We start from the raw sequence: 23,466 nt of genomic DNA on the forward strand, positions 1-23,466 counted from the left end.
AGACTGAATTCTGCTTTTTTTTTTATCTTTAAGCAACTGTTAAGCAGTACCTTTAGAAATCTGATGAGGTGATCCACTGCTTGAGATGCAGACATCTTACCCGGCCTCTTTCGTCCTTGTGCAGATGGTGGTAGCAGATGCAGCAGAAGCAAAATAGCAGACATGTCACTATCCCAACCTATAGACCAACAGCTTCATGTTACTATCATCAAACATATGAATTTGTCATAATTACCTAGAAGACCAACATACCGTTCTCAGCTTCAGCAGCCAACTCTGCATTCCGCAATAAATCCAAAAGCTCAGTGGTGGGTACCAGGCCATGGCTTTCCTTTATAACCTTGGATTTGAGACTGGTGGGCCACTTCTCCAAAACTTTATCGGCAGTGCCTTCGCCAAACAGGAGTCTGAAATCTTGTTCTATCTGAAATGCATAAAAAAAAAGAATTTCACACAGTAATAAGACAGTAAATGGCCTGTACTTGCACAGTGCTTTATGAAGTCCAGAAGACTCCAAAGTGATTTACACCACATTTAGTCATTTACATGCTGATGGTGGTGAGCTACATTGTAGCCACAGTTGCACAAGGGAAGACTGACATAAGCAATGCTGCCATGGGCTTGTGCCACCAAGCCTTCTGAACACCACCAGCAGGCAAGGCAGGTCAAGTGTCTTTCCCAAGGACATAACAATTTAGAAAGAGTTGGGGTTCAAACTGGTGATACACAAGTTACAGGACAAACTCCTATGACTGTTGCCACTAAGTATTTTAGTAGTGTAAGAGATAAAACTGTCTTACCAGTCCTGGTGTCTCCAGAAATCTTGGAAAGACAGAGAAGACATCTGCTGCTTTCTTTTCATCATTGACCATTGAATGACGGTAATGGAAGGTAGCCTTCATCTTCTCACGGACAGTGTCATCATCAGCAGAGTGTTTCAAAACAGCAATAGCTGCTTCCACTTCCTCATCTGACAGCACTTTGTCAGCAGTGAAAACCCTGGATTGACCATGGCCTGGTCCACCACCTTAAAAAGAAAGTTTCTAACTCCCAGCCACAGATTTTACATTACTTTACATATATACTCAATATTGAGAAAACTTACTTTTGGGAGATTTGCTACCTGAGGCACCCCTTTCCTCTGCAGTTTTTCTTTGAATAGTCTTTAAACGCCAAGCAAGGTATCCTGAACCGCTCTCTGGATCATAGTAATGCTCCTGTCAATAAATACAAGCAGACTTACCATTCCATAAACATCTTTGAAGGTAAATATATATGCTTAATGTTGCTAAAACCGTTTTACTCACATATCCATGTTTTGGTCCTCCAGATAGGGAAATAGGGCAAAGATCCCCTGAGCATACATCACTCTGACACTTTTCTGCTGGAAAAAAGAATAACAAAAATAAACAACCATGCAAGACATAGTTTAATAGTTAATAAATATGATTCAAAGATAATGCCATTTGAAAACTGAGTTTATATTCCCGATACACTTGAACATAATCAATACAAGCAATATGGCGCCTATTAGCTGCTACATCCATGATGCTAACCATGCTAACATGACTCGGTGGGTGCTACGACCCCGAAGTACCCACGGAATCTGGGCCTTTGGCAAAAGGCAAAGTGATTAATACTATTAAAATTTATAACAGTTAAGTATTCTTACCTTGAAAGCCTTCGGAAGAAAACAGCTAATATTTCGAGGTGGACAACTTGTCTAGCATAGGGCTATCCCTCGGCTTTCTCCCGCTACCCTGAATGTGAACAATGGAATAAAACGGGAACAAAAATGAGGAGACATTGAGGAGTTTTTCACCACTAACAAACCAAGTCATGGTGCCAAAACCATTTGCTACTCTAGTACTCCCGCATAATAGTTGCGAACATATTTAGTGGATAGCAACAGAAGCTATATTATCGTTCTTCATCACAATTAATATCAAAATACGTTACCAACACCAGATTGTTAAAAGTTACTTACCTTTTCTGTAGCAAAACTCCGTTCGTTCAGAATCCAAAATGGAAATAGCCGCCTCACGAACTTCAAAAAACTGGTGCTTCGTCTTCTTTCTTCCTCTTCCTCCTCTTCGCGGTTGCCAAAAATCTTTACCGTGGCGCGTTATTGACACTTGGCAGAGTCAAAAGTTTCACTGCGTGAATGTAGCATTTTACTCTGACTTTTAACTCCGATGTCAGAGGCGATTTACACTCCATATAGTTAAAAATACTCTATTTAGATTAAATTAGGTTAACACTGAAATATTAACACCACATTTTTTACTGTGTATGCATTCTGATCTGCCATTGATTGATTCTGGTCACTTTGGTCACATTTGCATGTGTCCATGTAAATGTGCTAAGTGACAAATGTGGCTATAAGGACAGCTGTCCTTAAAAAGACAACAATTTGACCTCCATTTATTCTGTAGAGCCAACAGCAACCCATTAACATTTTAATTATTACCATTGTGGGTACAATTCAAATTGGATCTCACAACTTCATCCTTAACCCCAGAAAAAAATGTTTAGTCTCATTAAGGCTGGGTTTTTGTGACAGTGAGGACTCCTTTGACTCAACTTCATTAATTATACTGGAAAAATCCCTAAAGAGGTCAAACAAAGTGCACACAAACATGCAAGAGGTTTAAAAAAGCCACACGGAAACAAACACGCACCCAAAGCCCCAGCTGTGCAGTGGATTAGAGATTAGAAAAGAGGAAAGGATGAATCTGTCTAAACACACCACTTGATGAGAAATAACCACATATCACCAACATTTATTCCTCATGTTAGTAGAGAAGACAACATGGTACATTAGGTGAGCTTAGTTGACACACAAATCCACCCTCGCGTATCACAGATGCATCATTTCGAAGCTGTTATGACCCTGTTGATAATGTCGCCCTCATTTCACTGATATGTATTGTTTAATGTTATCCTATTTTTCATTCCATGTCAGAATTCAGTTTTGCTTGCTGTAAAACATATTTTTTTTGTTTAAAGCCAAGGCACAGGGTGGTCTGTTATGTTTTACATACCCCTTACTGAAGACACCAGCACAAACTGAGTAACTTTCTGTTGACTGAAAATAATTTTGTAATTAAATAAAATCATATATTTTATTTTTTACCAGCATATACCAGTTCCTATGCTGCTTCAAACATAGGCACTAGTACAACAAAACAAACAAACAAAAAAACAACAACTTGAAAAGAGCTCAACAGCTGGAACAATTCACATTATTATGCAAAAGGTGTTTTAAAATTACAACTCATTTTATTTTCATAACTAACATGAAATATTTTATTCAATGAATTAAACTTAGCTATCAGCAGTTGTGTTGCAAATGCAGAAAGAGTTGGGAAAAACATTAAAACTGAATTTTAATTTGCTTTTAAGAAAGGAGCAGAGATAAAGGGAAAAAAAACAGGGCAAATGGAAACTGAGAAATCTGAAGTAGACATACTGGAGAGGGGAGTTGGTAAACAGAGTTGGCTTATAAATTCCCACCACATCTGTCTGTCTGTGGGGAGTTCTGTGTCAATCAAGACGAATGCCTGTATGTCAGACAGAATGAGAGAAGCAAAACTTAATATTCCAAATATTCTTCCCAAACGTGCATTTGAACTTGTAATGACAATTAAATACGAGACACAAATTAAGATTTGTAAGTCTCAATCACATGTGACTATTATGTAAGCCAAATATAGTTTTAATTTGCTGGTAATTATCAAACGAAGCCTAGAGTAACATTCCCAACAGAGATATGCCTGCAAACTCATTTACACAGGAGTGTTTAATGTGTTTGTCTGCGTGTGCAGCTAGTTGATGATTAAGAATATAATCACTGTCCAGTCTGCACATCAGCTTCCACATGACAGATGGTGACTGACAGCTGATTCTTTACTCACTTTCCTTCTCATTCCCTCCTCATTTTACACTCAACATCAAATCCACTTACCTTTAAAAATAGAGATGCAGCACCTTAAAGCTAGATGGCAGATGGCTGGCAATTGTTTTTTGTTTTTTTTGTTGTTTGTTTTTTTATCAATTGTTTATTATGATAAAGAAACAGGCTGTTCCAAGCCAAATAAGAAAAAAAAAAATTTAAAAATAATTCAATAAAATTTTTATGCACCAGAATATTCTATAGGGATACAAGATCCCGGATAATTCAAACATTTCTGTGATTAGTTAGTTGGTGTAAGTAACTCCACTGAAGATTTTTTTACAAAACAGAGAATTTTTACCTACTTAAAAATTAAATGACATATGTTAATTACAAAACCTCTGAACAATTAAGTTGTTCTTTTGTCAAACAATACTAACAATGTAATTGCAGGAAATTTCTAAATACCTTTTTTTTTAAGTCTGCGACTGAAAAGACACTGCTTTCAGTATCACTATTATTCGAAATAAAGTCAGAGAAAGTATAAATATGTGAGAAGTTATCAAAAAGGAAACTTTGACATGGTGAGACATGCCTGGAGTCCGCTCAATCTGGAAGGCACAGAGGGAGATTAAGACTGTCTATCATGGAAATTGCTGGATTTGGAAATACTGGCAGCTTTTCGAAAATCTTAAAGTTAAGGTAATGATCTTCTTCCTCCAGGGCACACATGTCAACCTCCGGTTCTGTAAGGCTAGTGTTCTGCAACATTCAGGTGTCTCTGTGTCTGCACACCTGAATAAAATAATTAGGTAATTGGCAAGACTTTATAAAACCAGTATCACAACGATACTGGTTGGACAAGGAACACATCTAAAAAAGTGCAGCACACCGCCCACTGAGGTTTGGAGTTTGACATCAAATGGAAATTTAAAATGCCAGCTCCACAGTAATTTTGTCTTTTTCTAAAAAAATAAATAAATAATGAAACTATGTTGCATAGTGTTGGTTTTCCACACAGAAGCAGAAGCATAGCATTCCTCTACTTCTAATATAAATAATTAATGCCTGCTCATAGAAGGGATGCAGAAAAAAAATATTTCTTTCTTTGCTTTACTTAATAAAGACAAATCTGAATCTGCTAAAATCAAATTAACAAAAGCCATTTGGGTCATTTGTAGCCAAAAGGTGGGCTGTGAGCAAAGTTTTAATTTGCACATACATCTACGGTATTCATTTTACCTTATTTGGGGATTAAGCAAAAGGGGGATTATTTTAATTTGTCCCACAATAATTTTAACACAGAATGCAGAACAAGGAAGCAGATCCAAACTCCCAATATCAATTTAGAATCACCACTTAACCAATAAAAAGTCAGAAATTTCTCATGATTATAATCAGTAAGTGACCTTGTAGAAAATAAGTTTTTTTTATTTTGTATTTTTTGTTTTTCGCTAACTGCAAGCAGTTTTCAGATCATCTGCATTTGATTTGTTATTGTCCCAATTAGCCTTGATTACTTTGCCATTTTATGGCTAGAAAATGAAATAAAGAGGAATTCTCTCACTTAAGAATTATTCTGTTAACACAAATTCTGACAACTTACTTTAATTTGTGCTCTCTGAGAAAACTTTAACAAGAAATAACTCCTGATGATGTCATTCTAGGTTAACATAAGTCATTTTGATTGTGCTTCTCCGGCCTGCTGTGTGTATTTTCCCTTTCCCCTGTTTCCTGTTTATTTTTTCTACAGTCTGTCTCTGCCTCTCCCTAGGCGTGGCTGTCTAACCATGAAGTGATTGCTGAATTCACTCACCTGTGGCACATCGCCCTTCCAACAGCTTATCTATCTCAGTCTGTTCTCTTCTCTTTCCCAGTGTATTAGCTTACCTTCACCATTCACAGCAGGCCACCAAGCTCCTTTGTGCTCTGAATAATATTAGGACGTATCTTTGTGGCAACAAAGATTAGTACATTTCTCCTGTGTTTCGGACTTTGGAAAACGCTTGCTCTCCATTGAATCCATTCTAAATATTTAAAGCACTTGCTGTCAAAAATAACATTGACCTCTTGCATTTCATTACGTGGCAACATCTACTTGAAACAAGCTTTGATTATCCAACTCAATAGAAATACCACTCAGTATCAAACTTTCTGCTTTGGCAATGGGTTTCTGAGTTTACATGGAAGAGTTGGCAATGGTGATAATCCTGATCTTGTTCCAGTTCCACTCATTTTAAACTATTTCTTCATCCCCTTTATCTCCAAACCACTTACAACCCCACTATTTTTCTCTGTCTACGCTGCCCACCCCACCAGGGAGGCAGTGTGTGAGTGTGTGTGTGCCGTCAGAGTGAGTTATTTGTTGTGATAGGTCTCAGAAAGAAAGCCAGACCGTAGCAGTTAACACTGACCTCTCTATGCTTTCTCTTCACCTCCCACACAATAACACAGCCTGTCTTTCCTCTTCTCACTAGATCCATCACTCTTTTACTGTCTCCTGCATTTTCAAGTATGTTGTTTCTTATCCCATCCTTGCTTGCAAAAACTTACAAAAAGTTGAGCATATGTTATTGTTCTCTTATCTCTTCTTTGTTTCATCAAGATACCCTTTAAAAACTCAGCTTATATTTCAATTCTATTGTAACCAGCAATATTACTGGGTAAATTTCATTTGTGTACAATAACCTTCTGCCTTGAATTCCTCAGGGGTTATGCACATTTGAATCCTTTAAATCCTGAAACAAAACAAAAAAACTATTTTAATAAGTCTTGTTAAATTGTTCATATCATAATTGACATATTAAGCCTTTATGATAAGCAAATCATAACTAATTTCTGTTTTCCATACATCGCAAAAGCACATGGTAGCCTTAACCAGCACGATGCGATAGTCTGTAAAGTATGAACATTTTTAACAACATATTTACTAGATGCACAAAGTTTTGAGGAAATTACTAATTATTTATTAGAGTAGGGTGACATTAAATGCTCTGTGTATTGACTCATATAACTGGAAACAGGTGATGAAGCTAATCACATTTTAGGTGAAACCTTTTCAGAACACGAGTGCACCTTAGTAGCTTTTACTAAGTAACACTTAGTAGAGGCTACTACAGCTTTGCTAAGGCTACTAATGTGGTTTCACATCTGATAGTTCAGTAGACTCAGTGTAGACCAAATGGCAATTCTTGTTTTCTGCTGGTTTGCTTTCACACTGCACTCTATGAAACAAACCAAATCCTTTGAAAAACTTGTTCCACCCCTCGCCTGTGGTGGAAGAAATGAGTGCAACTTTCTTCTTTATAAAATCTAAACAAAACTGTAATGGCATCAGATTGGAGCGGTTGTAGGATTTCTCTGGTCTCATATATGCATTTGAACCGGGTCAGAGTTTATGTCAACCGAGCCGAGACCTACTTTTTCAGGTGGACCAGAGTTCACATCAGAATGTGATTATGCATTCACATCTCCCCAAATGGACTGGACATTTTAGGTAAATGAACAAGAGTTTGATCAAAGTGGACTAAACTGGGCTGGTGTGAATATATTCTAAAATAACTCAGCATATTTAGGATGTCCTACACACACTGTGGGACAAAAAACCCGTTGTTCTATATAAAGGGAAAATATAAGCAACTCAAGTGTCAGTTTAGTTCTGATATATTGTAGGGTGTTTTATTTAAAAGAAGTCCTGAACATTTATACAGATCCACTAACAAGTTAGAATGTCAAAACTGTAATCTAAAATCCTATTTTGCTTTTAAATTTGCAGCTTATGTTTGTTCAGGGAAAAAACATTAAATCATTAGATGATCTAATATGTCATTCCAGACAATGTAATCCATCCCATATTCCTAGAATTAATTTCAAAGTAAATGTTCTACATCAACAAAATGATTACACATACCTAGCATTAAATAACTAATGATAATTAACTAAAGGTCACTTTATTTCAAAGAACTTCAAGGACCTGATTACTCTGCCTTCAATGCTTCATTCTTCCCTCTCTATCAGAAAGGATAGAGGAAGGGAGGTTCATTTATCCCTCCTCCCACCTTTTTCTCTGTCTCCCATTTCCTCCTTCCCTCCCCCACCTCTCTCTCCTCATTTTCAACCTCCACGGTGCGATGGTCACTGCTCACTCTTTTATCTGTTTATCCTTCTCATGCCAACGTATGTATCTGAGCCTCTGCAGTGATAATGAGGGCGCTGACAGATCTAAACATTCAAAATGATCCAATCAACCCTCCCTAATAAAACAGTTCCTCGGTCCAGGTGCGCACACACACACCCAGACACCACTGCAGTGAGCCATGGTCACCGAGACATGCCATGTATCCTGTGGTCTATTCCTAAACACTTGACTTCCCCCAGACCTCATTACTGTGCGATTTAATAGGCACAATTGGTCTTCCACTGTTTCATCTCATGTCTGGTGTTCCACCGTCTGTCTCCTCACCGCCTCCTTTTTAAAGCAGGTCCGCTCACATTCTGCTTCTGCACCTCGCCTTTTTGCTTCCCCTACGGCAATATTTGATCAAGTTTGAAAAGATGTTGGAACAGGCAGATCAAAACCACCTGAATACTTTTGGAAAATTGTAAGGTATTGTCTAGCAAATGCATAAATTGCTAGATTTATTGATAGTTTGTCCTTCACAGGCAGACAGAGTGTGTCTGGTAAATGCTATCTACCTGTTAGTTATAGTTCTATTATACTCTGTGGAATGTCTCTATCCAACAGAAAGCCCCTCTCTGTTGCTACTTCTTCCCCTGGCAGAGTCTCTCTGCGCCCCTTTCAACTTTTAATTAATTCGCTGAATGCTTTCCAGCACGACATGTAGATCCCCCTTTTTACAAGGTGCATTCACCACGGCTTTCATTTAATGTTGTGATAAGCACACATGATGAGGATTTATCTGGAAAATCGTTCATGACGCATTTACACAAGAACACTTGCGCAACACCTCTGAGGATGGTACATGTGTTAGATGGAGTTCAATGAAAGACTTTCATTCATCTACGACAAAAAATTACTTCTTTGTAGACACGTGCCTGTGCAAAACAGACCACTAAATTTGATTGCTGTTTTAATTGATCCTTTATTCAGCAAAAGATAACTCAAATAATACTTGACTTAAATCGCCTCCAGCTTTACTCTCCAGTACAGAAAAATAGTACAGAGAACACATGTTCTTACAATAATAAGTGATTTGTAATCTTAGTATTTATTTGCAGTAGGTAAACAGTTGTTAATTGCTTTATCATGAAGTCAGGCAATGGGATGAATAAATAGGAAGTGTAAAACAGTCAGAAGTCATTAATAGAAATGTTCTGACACTGGATTTTTATACCCACATAATTTAATATCTGATAACAGTTTTTGCTGAACATTCTCACCATTTTTGCTAATGGGGGGCATCAAAAAAGACACTTTAATGTTTTTGGTAACACGCTGCATTTCATTTGCTGAAATTCTAGACAAACGCTACAATTTCAGAATGATCCTTCTCAGTTTATATGTGACTCACTGATAATATGACTGGTATTATACTTGATTCACAGCTAAGTGTGATCCAGGAAGTCCTTTGTTCTCATGAGACAGATGAAACTGCTGCTTGGGAGTTTTGCGTAATCCAACATTTAGTTCAGCTGCCTGTTCCTCAACATCTTCTCAGTTTGACTTGCTCAACAATTAAACACCAATATGTACCACTGAGCACCTGGACATCACATACAACTTTAGAGCTTTGCCCTTTCTGTTTTTAAATGCTGTACAAGTTAAACGGAAGACCCATGAGAAAGTTCTTGAGAGCTGTTTCTTTTCAGCATTAGACCACCACCTACTGCGCTCTGTTCACTACCCCTGAGGCTCGGCTAAATATCCAAGAAGAGAAGTTTAAATTACTTTACAGTCTACTCAGAGCTATCCTCTGAGATGGAATGAGCACAGACAGATAAACTCTCAAGAATAAGGGCAGAAAATGAAAAGTGCTTCAAAGTGTGACCAGCAGTAAGCGGTATTATTTAACACAGCCTGGTAGTGAATTCATATATTATAGAGAAAGATTTCTGAAACGTGAATCTAAAACTAAAGTTTACTAAAAAATGTATGTAATGTCTGAAGGTTATTATTAGGCTATCTTTTTTGTATGTTGATTTTTTTGTATTTTAATTCCTTCATACTGCAAGAGTAATAGAATGTTTAGTAATATTTTTAAAAGGCTGCCTGGTCTTCATTATCTGTTTTCAGAGTTTTAACTTTTATTTTACTGGGATTTTACATTTTAAGGAAGAAAAACAAGACACATTTCTTAATAAATAATTCATGCTTTAATATAAGGCAAGAGTACTTAATCAGTGCTCTTGCTTTTACTGAGATAAAATTATAGATGTGTGGAATCTATCTACCAGGATTAGGCGATTTCAGAAAACTGATTTTATTTGGTAGTACCTAATTAAAACAGACCAAATACACATACTTCAGCACTTTTAGTATAAAACCTTTTATCTTTTATCACTGCAGTATGCTACTTTTTGTTGTTGATTACATAAAAATTTACTGTAATGTGGCAAAGTAAAGCAAAATAAAAAGGCTAGAAACACTTTTGCAAGGGACTGTCTGTTTGCTTATACCATAGAGGCTTAGTTCTTTTTCGAAAATATTTAGTAATGTATCGTTTCAAGGTCATTGCACCTTCCTGGTTTTATGGTCAACTCAAGTGGATGCTACTCAGTGGTGCCATTATGTCTTTATGTCAGGGAATCACACAGTTTGCTTTGTAGTAACATGATCCAAAACTCATTTATACAATCCTCTGCAGACCTCTACCTCACAGGAGCAACTAATTGTGTTTCACGGTGTCTGTCAGTGTGTATCTTTGGCTGTGTGTGTGTGTGTGTGTGTCCCTCACTACATATTTGTCTATCTGTCCATTACATAAAGCCTGGGTATGTTCCTGTTGTTGAAGTGTTATCGGCACCTCAGCTTGTTTCTGTCTGTCAATGTGCTTTTTTTTTTACATAGCATTTTTTTTCCAGGCCTTTTGGCTTCTCTGTCTCAAAAAAGAGTTTGTTTACAACGAAGATGGAGACTGACGGTAAAGGGCACAGCTGTTCCCATAAAGTGGAAATTCCCAACATGGCTCACCATAGTGTCAACAAGATGATACGGCGTCACAATTCCCAACACATTTTACCATTGCACACAAAGAAATAAAACAAGATGATGGCAGCCCAGTATTTTTAGAATTTTATTTCAACCAGAATTTTATTGTGATTTCTTTGTTGCTGGCACAACTAATCTGATAACACATGCAGAATGTGTTTATAGATCACATGTGCAAATTCTCATGTGGGTTCCAACAGATCTGACTGTGTTGGCAATAAAGTTTTATTTGGTAAAGATTTTATTTTGTATGCAGCGGGATTAGTTTAGGTACATTAATGAACAGACCAAAAAGCTGTTTCTTTACCAGATTTTATATAATAAATTGTTATCAGGAAAAAAAAAAAAGTCAGATTTAAGTCATTTTCTTGTTAACAGTAATTTAAGTGATCCCTCTGTGTGTTTGTTGCTCAGTTAATACAATTCCAGTGAGACATCAGAAAGAACAACTTTGTGTAAAATATGTGAATATTTATTTCTTTTTAGTTTAATCTTTGCTCACTAAACTCAAATCCTTTTTAGCTTATTGTATGTTTCCAAAAAATATCTATATTTGAAGATCAAAAGTTTCGTTCTAAAAGTTATAGCATGTAGCTCACTAGAGCACAAAATTGTCATGCTCTTTTCTTTTTCTTTTTTTTTTTGTCCAGTGTGTTAGCCCAATGGCAGCCATATTTTAACCACATCATTTCAATCAGCAATTACTTTACCACTTTTTTACAGCATTGTTAGCTTGTTCTGCAGAAATAACATGGCACGACACATTTTTAAAACTTGAGCATCCTGCTATTCTGAGGCCCTGTGGTTGCATTTGTTTGTAACTGTTTTTATCTATTAACATTTAGAGACATAAAGGTGGACTGATTCAACAAGCGACTAGCCACAGACAGTCGAGTGACCACTTTCAGCAGGAATAGTTCAAGTGTGAGTCATCGAGTGTGGAGTGGCTGGTGGATGGAAATGTAACTAGTCTGTTCAGATGCTGCATCAGATAACAGGCTTACAATGGCAGGAGTTGGCGCCTTTAGATCAAGGGGTTAGGTGGTGCCAAGGCAAGCTCGGCCATGTAAGGTGTTATGATCACATGCAACTCGTGTAAAATCCAAAGCAACACCCATAGATGGCTTGAAGATGTTTTTTTTTTTTTTTATGATGGCTTGAACTAAATTTATTTTGCTTACTTCTAGTATGTTATTCTCTTGCTGTTAGCTGAATATCATTACAAATACATTTCTAGATTTTGTTCAACAGAAACCAAGTTATTACTCTGTCTCTTTTTTTGTGTTACTTATAAGATATCTTTAAGCGCTTTTACTGTTCGTAGCAAGTAGACTTGAGTTTATTTACTAAACTCAAGTCCACTTGAGTTTAGTAGACTTGAGTTTATTTACTAAACTCAAGTCTAGACTCTATGAGAGGCACTCACTAAATAAAAACAGCTAAGGGGGAGAAAGCAGAGTAGATAGTTATGGGTTTTCTGAACAGAAACTACATAAATCCAAACAAACATAATAATGACTCAAAATACAAGGACAAAGTAGGACAATGATGCTCAAACAAGTGTGACAAAAGGCATAGGAAGTAAACAGAACATTGCTTGGAAAAACATGCAACTAAAATTATATAAAGACAAACTCAAAAAGGGTTATGGATCTCCACAACTTGGCAATGACTGCATAATATGAACGCAGGGACCTTCAGGTGTTAACTACGTCTTTACAAATACATTAGCAGTTCTTTGCGATGCATGGTAATTCAGCAATTATATTTTGTACATGATTTATAATAGTTATATGTAAATGTTATACCTTTATTTTTAAGTAATTCACAGCAACATGTTGAATTAAATGTTGTGAAAAAGATAACTGTTAAATATTTATGTGAGCCTAAGGATAAAACGATGTAATATTTTAATTGGGAAGCCACAGAAAGGGACTATCGTAAGCAGCACTGGAGACAGAATGTTTATTTCAGTCATGAGAGACTTGGCACTTGACTTGAGATTTGACTTGGACTGAAACCTAAAAGAGATTTGACTTCACTTATTTTACACCAAACATAAATTATATGTAAACATATCTGGTTCAAAAATGATCATTAATTGAAAGAAGACTTTGTAGAATTTGACAAAAATACCTTTTTTCCAAAATTATCTGCCATTCATCAGATCAAGATACTATCAGGATTAAGCACACGGCCAAAAACTTTGTAGATGTTATTGTTTCCAGCTCAGATCAACTATGTTCAATAAATCACCCTGAAGACAAGCACATTTTTTGTTTCTTTTCTGTTCTTCGGGTGAAACATTAAACAAGATTATCCCAGGTTAAGGATACCTGCATACAAACCTAGCTGCCTCACAGGCACGCTTTCAAAAGTGGTACTAGTACAAATCTATAGATTTACCAAACTGTTCTCAGTCCAGCTGCTTAACAACTCACACTTGACGTCTACCCAAGAGTTTTGTTTGCTTGTTGTTGTGGAGGTATCCATGGTTAACAATTGTACCTCAGTTGAAATGTAAAATTCTTAAATCCTCAAAAGAGTAAATTGTTAAGTTTTATCCAAAGCATGCACACACAGAACCCATAAATATTGTAATTTCCGTATGGAGTGTGTAATATTCTTGGGCTGTCATAAACACACATTCAGCCCTATTGTATCCTTTGTGTGCTTTCTTTTTCTTTTTCCTCACTTTGATGCTGCATCTCCGGCTTCTTTCACACATCGTCTTTTACTGCAACTAGGTTGTCTCCTTTGTCCCCTGTATTCATCTTGGTTTTTTTACACTTATTTTTTGCACTCTTCGTCTCCCACCCCAAGCCTCCCGTTTTATTGTATCACTGACAAATTGTGACAATTTAATCCTGCAACCAGTGGCTCCTCCATGTTGGCAGCCTCAGATATGTTTATGAGATAGAAACACACAGAGAGAGAGGGTCTGTGTGTTACAGATTACTTGTGTGTATGACTGTGTTGACTGGATGCCAGCTGGCCTGTGGTGAAGCAAGCTGTCCTAATAAAGTGATCCGATGCTTCCTCCAACCAATCTGAATTTGTTCTAAAACTGGCAGCACACAGGGCCTCGTAATAATTATGCTTTTTTTCTCATATCACAAAAAACGTGAGGAAGGTTCAAATTAAACTCTTCAAAATTGACCCATTAGAATGCTATTAAAACCAAGCATTGGACTGCACAGAAAAAAAGTTCTGAAATGATGTAAAACTATATATTTTTAAGTTAAAATAGGTACATTTGACATTTGATGCTGCAGTTTTTTATCTATTTGCTGCAAATTGAACTCTAAATTAAAACTAGCAGATCCCTGGATGCCCTTTGTTGTCTCAATTTTCCATTAAATCTTATAATTCGCTGGATATCAAGACCAACATCAATAACCCAAACACTTTTTTGGGGGAGTTTTGGGCCTCCACTTTAGTCGTTGTTCTTATCAGGAGAAATTACATCAGCAACACAAATAAGACCCTTGAAACATCGCCGCAATAATCACAGGAGCTAATCTAATCTTGAGAAACTTTCCTCGGGCCAAGTACTACCACGATCAATACTTCTCTACAGAAAGACAGCCTGATTGGATTGCATAATTGGAAAGCTGTCATTTGTGTTCTAATTAAAGCCATTTCTTTCAGCTTGTTTATAACTATCCCTATGGGAAAAGCAAGAAAAAAAAAATCTATGATACTTGTAATGCCTGTCAACATTTTTGGACAGATTTAAATAACTATTAGAATGCACTACTATTAACTTTAATAAAAAATATTTCAGTGTCCAAAGAAATTTTTAAGACTTTCTATAATCCCTTGTCTGTTCTTTTTCTTCTTCCCAAGCCCTGTGGATATGTTCATAAGCCTCGTAAAATCTGCCAAATGCATATTTTGTGACAGAAACCATGAATATTTTCTCTGTCTTGATGTCGGGTACAATTCTTTCCCAATAAACTGTCACATCAGGCACATTTAAGATTCAAACATGTCAGGCCTGTGTGAGCGTTTTAGCTTAAGGGAGCTTGTTTCCACATGAGAATGTCTGAAACTACGCAGTCAGCTTACATATTAAATTAGTTGTAATAGCAAGGGACCTGTGATTAGGCGGACTAATGTCACAAGCTTTGAAACCTTGTGGTAAGTATTCTAATGAGGGCACTGAGCCTAACTAAGCATATAAACACATGGAAAAACATTGGCATTAGTCATGATTTAGCTGCAAACAGGCCAATTCTAGCACACAAGATGTAGAAAAATACTCAACACTTAATTTTAAACACACAGTAAATACACTACTGAGCCCTGTTAGGGAAGTGATAGGCACCAAGAGTAAGACAAGTAAACATTGTGTCTTCTATTATTTGACCTGAACTTCCTGCATCTTTTGTTGCATAAGTGCATCAGAAAAAAAAAAAAAAAAAAAAGTATTCTGTTGAGTTAGAGTCCACTGATGATACACAGCCGTTCACAGATCTATTCAGCTGAATAGTCAATGACTGTGTTTTTAAGGTCTGTGTCAACCGCTTAACAGGCTAAGCCTCAACCACAGAATTGCAAACAGCTGATTTACTCTGAACACCACTGTTGGTGGAGGCCACACCTGGCTGAGGGAAACAAGGAGAAAAAGCAAGTACAGCCTAGGAAGCAAGAGGAAAATCATTAGAAAGACAACCGAGCTGTCAGCTCTCCCGCTGAGCCTCCACAGCTTCTCCTGCATGCGCGCGTGTGTGTGTGTGTGTGTGTGTGTGTGTGTGTGTGTGTGTGTGTGTGCGTTTTCAAGAATGAATACAGCTGCATGTAAGGGATGGAGCAGCTTTTCAAGGCAAGAGTCATGGTCCACTCTCTTCTGCACACAAACACTGTCCACATGCCGGTTCAATAATAGATGGGCTTTACATGATACATTCACGACGCAACCTTCTTTCCAGTCTCTGGGACTGTCTTGTACCCATATGTGTGATATGTTCACTCACTACCACAAAAAGACTATTGTGAATTCATCCATCTGCTGTTTGGAAAATAATAAGCTTCTACGGATTTATAAAGTTGTATTTTACAGCTTTGAAGGAGAAAGACAATAATATCAAATCACCTTTTAGTTTATGATGTGTCCTTAAGTTTCAGATTTAAACCTTAAGCTCCTCAGCAAAGAGATATACTGACGGTCTCAGCACACGTCTTGGTGTTGGGCCAAGTTGACACACTTGCCCCTATTAATTCTATTTTTAGATGAGTTGTACCTTCATAATGTACACTATTACAGTCTTCATTTGGTAAAAATTCAGACTAAATTCTGACTAAATTCAGACTAAAGCCAACAGAGAGGTCTGAGAAGTGCCAAAACCAATCCAATCTCAAAAACATCAAAGCTGTATATTATGTTACAAAATTTTAAACCATCAAATGGTTTTATTTTGCAGTTATTTACACAATAGCCAATAATTATTTACTACATAATTGAAGGCTGGGGTACCGCAATGACCTTCTTGTGTGAGGGAGTGGAAAGGGAACATGTACAGTGTCTACAGTCAAAGAACATTTAAAATGTTTTTTTCCTGTGTCCAAAGATTTTTCAAGCTTTATTTTCAATTGTCTATTTTTCATAGTCATTTATATTTATTTATTTATTTATTTATTACAGGGACCCAAATTTAAGAGCAAATGAATAATAATATGCACCAAATTTTGCCTTTATTGCACAAGCTTTTAGTTTCCACCTCCAGGATCTGAATATACGGTTTAAGAAAATACCAAAAGACTTTAGAGCTGCACAATAAATCTCAATAGTCACTGCAACTTCCACGTGCGCAATTTCACAACTACAAAAGACTGCTTAGATATACTGCTAGACAATTACATTGAAGTGCCATTTATTTATGTACATATTTTTCCACCATAAACTCCTACAGATGAGGTTGGAAACAGTCCTAGTTGACGCGAGAGAATGTTTTATTCTCTGTCTTATTAGACTCCATGAAATCAGATTTTAAGAAAATTCTTAACACAATACCCTTCTTGGGCTTTTTTTCTCGTCACATAGAAAAGCAACTCAAATTGGATTAATCAGCTTGTACCCAAACCTTGTATTGATTACTGCAATATCCTCTGACACTAAGCCATCATAAAGAATCAATTACTTTGCAGTTTCCAGAATTAATCATTTTTTTGGAAATGACATTTAATACAAAAAGTAGACCAAAAACAATGTGTTATCTTTGATTCCCCATCTTTTCTTTCTGGTTATCTCTCTTGTCTGTCCTCTGCTATTCTCTCCCTCCTACTCACTGTCACCCACACACAAAGGCCATCTCATCTATTCAGAGAAAATATCAAATAATATGAATTTAATCTGCAACAACAGTTGCAAACGACTTATCGACAAACACTTCTTCTCTGATTACAAAAAAATGACTGCAATCCATGACCCTAACCCTTTTGCTTGTTGGAGCTAGATCGAGTTATCCATCTTGTAATATTGCTAATCTATCATCTAACTCTCAACTCCTTGTTCCTGCCTGCTGCTACACTCATTTAAAGACTGAAAGACATGTAAGCAAAGTTCAAGTGTTTTGAAAGCATTAAAAATTAATGCTTAGATTTTGTAAGATTTTGAATCAAGACGGGGTTTTATCTGACATTTGTCAGATAAGGCCAGAAACAGAGCATGTGACTGTGTGCAATGAATGACCCAGACTGGGAATCTGACCTAAAATTCATTTTAGATTTGACAACCTTACTAAAAGGCAGGGTTATCATAATAGTCCACATTTTGATAAAATCAATTATAGAAAAATGAATTATTAAAGATTCAAATTGGCATTAACGTTTATATAAACTGGCCCATTGTCATTTCCCCAAATTGTCACACTTATTTATTCAGCAATGTCATATATTCAGTAATATTGAACAATATTAGACACATTCTGCAACCACTCGACTGACCAAAACAATAAATCACTTCTAGAGTACCTGCAGAATAAGTTACTTCTAGAATAAGTTACTTTATGTTAGCAGAGCTTTTAACTCTTCTAACATGGTGAGTACATCCAGAAAAAAAAAAAAAAAACAAAGCAAAAAAACATATCTGACCTTCTTTTGCCAACAGGGCAAACACTAAAGTGTTGTTCGGAGGTAATTTCCCTACGAGGCCAACCGACGGGAAAAAAATTAAATGTCAAAGGGTGCCACAGACTGGCTGTGCTGACACTAAAAGACCCGCTCTACTGTGGTGCAAATTAACGCAGGGACATGTTAATCAGCTGACATCTTGGTTGGCCACTGGGTAGTGAAGCAACAAAACAAATCCATGTAACCTAGCCTGCTGCTGTAGTTGATCACAAAATAAAACACTGAAAATGACAAGAAAAACAGAAATTGTACAAGGCTGCTGCTGAAAACACTCTCCCTGTGCAAGGTGTGAGCGTGAATTGTTTACTCTAATGGTCAGATTGAAAGGAAGACATTTGCTTATCCCTCCACAATGGACTTCCAACATAAAGGCAACATCTGTGTGGCACTATCTTTTACTGAACAACTGTATTGACTGGTGCTGAATTACAAGATCGCTTTGTCCTTGTAGGTGATGTATTTTAAGCTTTACAAGATATCCCTGCTACGGGAAATATGTTGCAGCTACAGGAAAAAAAAAGTCTAAGGATAACACCTAAAACAGAGCTGTTTATATTTGACACTGCTATCTAATCACACTGCAAATAGACATTGCTTTTAAATGTTCCAAGATTTTGAGAAAATGAACTAAATAAAGCTCCAAGACAACCTAGAATGACTGTGATAATCCTCCACCTGTTAGATAGATTAATATATATATAAGAGAGAGAGTTGAATTTCTAACGATGGATAAATTATGTTAAATAACTTCAAATCATCCTCTGTTGAAGTGGTCAAGAAGAGAATCCATGGTCTGTACAAGAAGATTCATAATAGACAGTAAGACACTAAAACCGGTAAACATAAATTAGCAGAGGTGAGGTAACAACTCCACAAGAAGGGACTTTGTTGAAGATAGTGCCAAGCAGAATTCCCACATTACGTTTGCTGTGCATGAAACGGAAACACGTTTAACACATGCACACACTTTAACACATTCATAGATATAGATCTATCTGTTGTATGTCTTCCTGTCTTGGCAAAGACTTTGCATTGACTGCAAAGTCTTTGCAGTCTTTGTCTTCTTTTTCAACGAGCCCACCTCCGAACCTGAGGTCCAACCGAATACAATAAGTATATCCTAACCCATTTGAGGGAAAAATGGGCCATAAGAGGTAAGTAAAGCTAAAACACACTCACATATTCAAGAGCACATCACACATCCCTCTCACTAGCACCCACAAACCCTTTCACGACTCTGTTCAGCATGCAACATGAGTGACTTCCTCGGCTCAAGAAAACACACAACTTTAATTTTAATTCCAGGGACTTTTACTGTTCAAGAGGCTGGGTTTGGTTTTATATTTTATGTTTTCTGCTTGCATGACACTCTGGTTCATTCACAACACCATGTAGAAACATGGTCCTTGGGATTATATATGGTTATATTTGTTCTTAATTTATTTCTCCCTCTTTCTATTTTGCTGTCTGATGGCCTGACGTAGCAATGCAATAAAGTTGACACCTTTAACTGTTTTTCCTATATCATATGTAACCTGAAGATAAAGCAATGTAGTTTATGCAGGAGATAACATTAGATCAGAATGAGACATTGCAAATTGTAATCCATTCTCCGGAATTCAAATCTGGTCTTACAAAACTACAAAAAAAGGTGCAGATGATGGTCATGACTGATTTATAATTTGCTTATTTATTTTTTCCACAACAAAAATGCACAAGCCTGTGTAGAGCTTGATGTCATCTTGAGATTTATATTTGCCAATACGTTTTTATCTTTGCAAGTTTGTATATTCTTCACAGCTTCAATAGCAGCTGCTTCTGGAGCATCTGAACGTAACCTCAGGATAAAAACCCACCGAGCTTCTCTGTCTACCATCCTCAACCACTGAGTAGAACTACTAAGTGCTGGAGGCCACCCATTTAAAGCATCATAGCATCTCAGACTTAGGAAAAGGAATGCTATCACACTTCCCTCTGTACTAGAAGGGGGAATCCAACACTTAGAAAAAAATGGATGAAAAAGGAGGAGGATGGTAAAACATGTTGCTACTGAGTGAAGCATGGAAACTGGAAATACGAGAGGGGAAATTTGCTGTAACAGCATCCAAATGAAAATCACCCCCAGCTCATGCTCTCAGGCCTTCCAACCCCTCATTTATATTCCTCAAATCCTGGTCTTGCTGATCAGTTTCCGCTGGATATCGATTACTGCTATGACTGCACACTGCTCATCACATGCCCTGTGGGATCATCCTCACTCTCTCTGCTTCTAACTTGTATTGCTTTCCTCTTTTCTGTTGTTTTTCTTTTGAGCTTGCTTACAGTCTTTTCCCCCTCTATTATCATTATTGTGAATTGAGAAAAAATACTTGAGATAATAATGTGGCTACACAGTCTAGAGTGTTTAAACCTTTAAGATGTATTCACAAGTAACACAATGTTGTTGTTGTTTTCACCAATTACTCAGTAGTATCATCATTAGTTTCTCAGGGGCCAAGCTAAGAGTAAATCTCTGTTTACTTATTGCTGTCATGTTTAATGGTTTTTACACTGTGACTGGTGAGGGATTTATGAAAGGAGCTATTACAGAGAAGCACTGTTCAGGAGCCCTAATGGGAGAGAGGAGCTATTTCACAATAATTCACATAAGCAATAAGAGACACTGCAGCGATGCGTTGTGGATGTGTACTTCCAAACACATTCTGATAAAAAAAGAAGTCTAAAATCCTGGTTAAATGTTGCTTTAAAACCAAACTGTGGCTATATGGATATGACTCGTACTTTATAAATCAGAAGGGTACATAAAAGTGTTCTTCGGTTCGTCTCATGTAGGATTTATGTGTATTTTGTTTTCCAGTCGGAACCATCTTGGAGAACATTGTATAGAGAAACGATTGTTCGACAACAACCAAAAACAAATCAAACACACAAATGACCCAGCTCTACCCCAGCTGTGGTGGCGCAGGGGTAGAGCACAACCCACTAAGAAGGCCTTAGTCCTTGATGCGGCCGTCGCAGGTTCAATTCCCTGCTTGATGTCCTTTGACCCACTTTCCTGTCTAACTACTCTCAAATAAAGGCCGCCTGAGTCAAAAATAAATAAATAAATAAATAAATAAATACGTGAAAGTGTTTTGTATAGAAGATAGATTTTTTTCAGGATAGACTGAAATTTCCAAATTTTCTTCAACAAAGTATGTCAAAATCTCCCATGACCTAAAAAAGTGCTTAACCATCCACAATGACAAGGCTGCAATACACTGGGCAGGGACTGATTACAGGATGAACTCCTACCATCGACACCAACATTGCCCACATGATCTGACGTACATGAATAATTACAACAGACTAAGGTGCATTGTGAAAAGTCAGCAGAGGAACATTAAGCCATACCTAATTCACATGTCACAAGATTAGGTCCTCTGCTCTGCTAGAGCACTTTGTAAATTAACTATGATGCATGAACTCACTGGTCAGGTATACAAGGTATCTGGTATACCTTGTGAATACAAAGTTGGACACCTTTTCCTGCAGAATCGCTAATGACTAAACAAGGTGTCAAAAGCATTTGCTGTAGCTCTTCAGCCATACTGATATAGCAACACAAAGTTTCTACAGATTTATCTGTGTGTTCACTATGCTAATTTCATCTTTCGGTACTCTGCACCTTTTTCTGAAAAGTACATCTGTCACCAACAACCACGCCACGTTCAGACACTAAAATCAAATTTTCTCTGCTTTACAAAGCTCAGTTTTACCTGCACCAAGCTGACTAATGCATTCGGTTACTGCAGTCTGATTGACTTATTCATTGTACCTTTTAGCAAGTACTTGAACAAATGTTCCTAAAAAGTGGCTATAAATGTATGGCATGGTATATCATTTCATTTGAGTGACTGCTGTGAAGTCGCCTAACTATCCGAGGCAATATCAGCAGGCAATGTAATTTGTAAATGTAAAATAGGCTCAAAATGCAATAAAATAAAAACTAAGTGGAACATATTTATGTTCAGCTTATGTGTCAGCTTATATTGTGGAAACAATCATTATCCTTACAAACGGCTTCAGGTTTGCCAAACAAGTTAGCATTCATTCTGGTCTGTGGACTACCTGTCATTTTCTAGCTCAAACATGTAAGACCTAATTTGTTTTTGTTTTATTTTTTACAATTGCTGACACACTAAGATTAGCAAAAGCTAATAGTCAAGGAGCAAAACACCAGCAAAGATTTTAACAACTATACACACATTAACAGCTTCAAATTTTTTGAAAAATATTACACAGAGATTTGAAACAATCTTTTATAACTTTCACACTGGAATGAATCATAATGTTACTGCCTTGTCAAAAAACAGTCAAACAAACAGATTACACCAGACACATATTAAAGGGACTAGCTGAGACATTCTGTCGTCTAAAATGATGTTGTTATGCTGAGGTCCATAACTAGATTCAGCAACCACAATTTACAGTTCTACACCTTCCACAAAAAACCCCTTTATAGACCTCATCAAGGAGTTCTTACCAGCATGACAACGTATGATCTGATGCCGTATGTCCAGATGCTGCTCACCAAGGCCATGGAGGAAGCTTGGAACAGGGACTAAGTTGACGTGACATCAACATAGGCATGGATTCGTCACTCCAGGAAAATCTTCCCACGTCGCCTTGCTAATGAGAACATAGCCTGTGATGTTGACGAGGACAGACCTAGCTAGGCAGAGAGATGTGGATCATGTTTGGTGTGATCTTTTTTTTCCCCTTTGTTTTCTGGACTTGGGCCATTACAAAATACTGTGACTTGAGGAGAAATAAATAAATCCATTGGTCTGTACAACCACTGTTATGTAGTGTTGGTGATTTATTTTTTTTAGTCTCTGTATAAATGTTGTAATTATTTTTAAATAAACACAGGTGTGTTTAATTGAGCCCAACAAAATCAGACCATATATATCTGACGTGTTGAATATTTTGATAAGAAACAAAGGTATTAAGTCGTAGATTTAAGTGTTCAATGTAGCAAATAATATAAAGTGTTGTGCTAATTATTTGAAGCATTTGCACATTGTGTGAAGTGTTACAAAAAACTGGGCCCATTTTTCAAAATTGTGCCTGACCAATTGAAAAAAAAAAAACTGTAATCTCCATCTGAGTTGCATTTCTTCATGAAAAAGTGCATCTTACTGGGAAAAAATGCCTCAGAAACCACAACTCAATATGTTAAAAATGTTTCCCAGCATTTTATTACAGTTGACAATTGAAGACTTGT

The 23,466-nt window shown here is 36.9% G+C and overlaps 2 protein-coding genes across 7 annotated transcripts in view; both read right to left on the minus strand.

Moving 5' to 3' along the window:
- LOC122832572 overlaps positions 1 to 2,288 on the minus strand; it is a 3,030-nt gene extending 742 nt beyond the window's left edge. The window contains exons 1-7 of one of the 5 annotated variants that reach the window (XM_044119460.1): positions 1,988 to 2,288; positions 1,673 to 1,760; positions 1,308 to 1,381; positions 1,106 to 1,217; positions 801 to 1,027; positions 253 to 424; positions 51 to 178 (exon numbers count right to left, since the gene is read on the minus strand). In XM_044119460.1, the coding sequence (XP_043975395.1) occupies positions 51 to 178; positions 253 to 424; positions 801 to 902 (402 nt within the window). In that variant the 5' untranslated portion in view covers positions 903 to 1,027; positions 1,106 to 1,217; positions 1,308 to 1,381; positions 1,673 to 1,760; positions 1,988 to 2,288. Of the gene's footprint in view, positions 1 to 50; positions 179 to 252; positions 425 to 800; positions 1,218 to 1,307; positions 1,385 to 1,672 lie in introns of all 5 variants that reach the window. The other 4 variants (XM_044119457.1, XM_044119459.1, XM_044119461.1 and 1 more) reach the window with 4 other exon arrangements.
- zgc:172282 (leucine-rich repeat and fibronectin type III domain-containing protein 1-like protein) overlaps positions 1 to 23,466 on the minus strand; it is a 170,855-nt gene that overhangs the window by 100,493 nt on the left and 46,896 nt on the right. The window lies entirely within an intron of this gene.

The sequence above is a fragment of the Gambusia affinis genome, linkage group LG06 (genome assembly GCF_019740435.1).
Source record: "Gambusia affinis linkage group LG06, SWU_Gaff_1.0, whole genome shotgun sequence".
Taxonomy (NCBI): Eukaryota; Metazoa; Chordata; class Actinopteri; order Cyprinodontiformes; family Poeciliidae; genus Gambusia; species Gambusia affinis.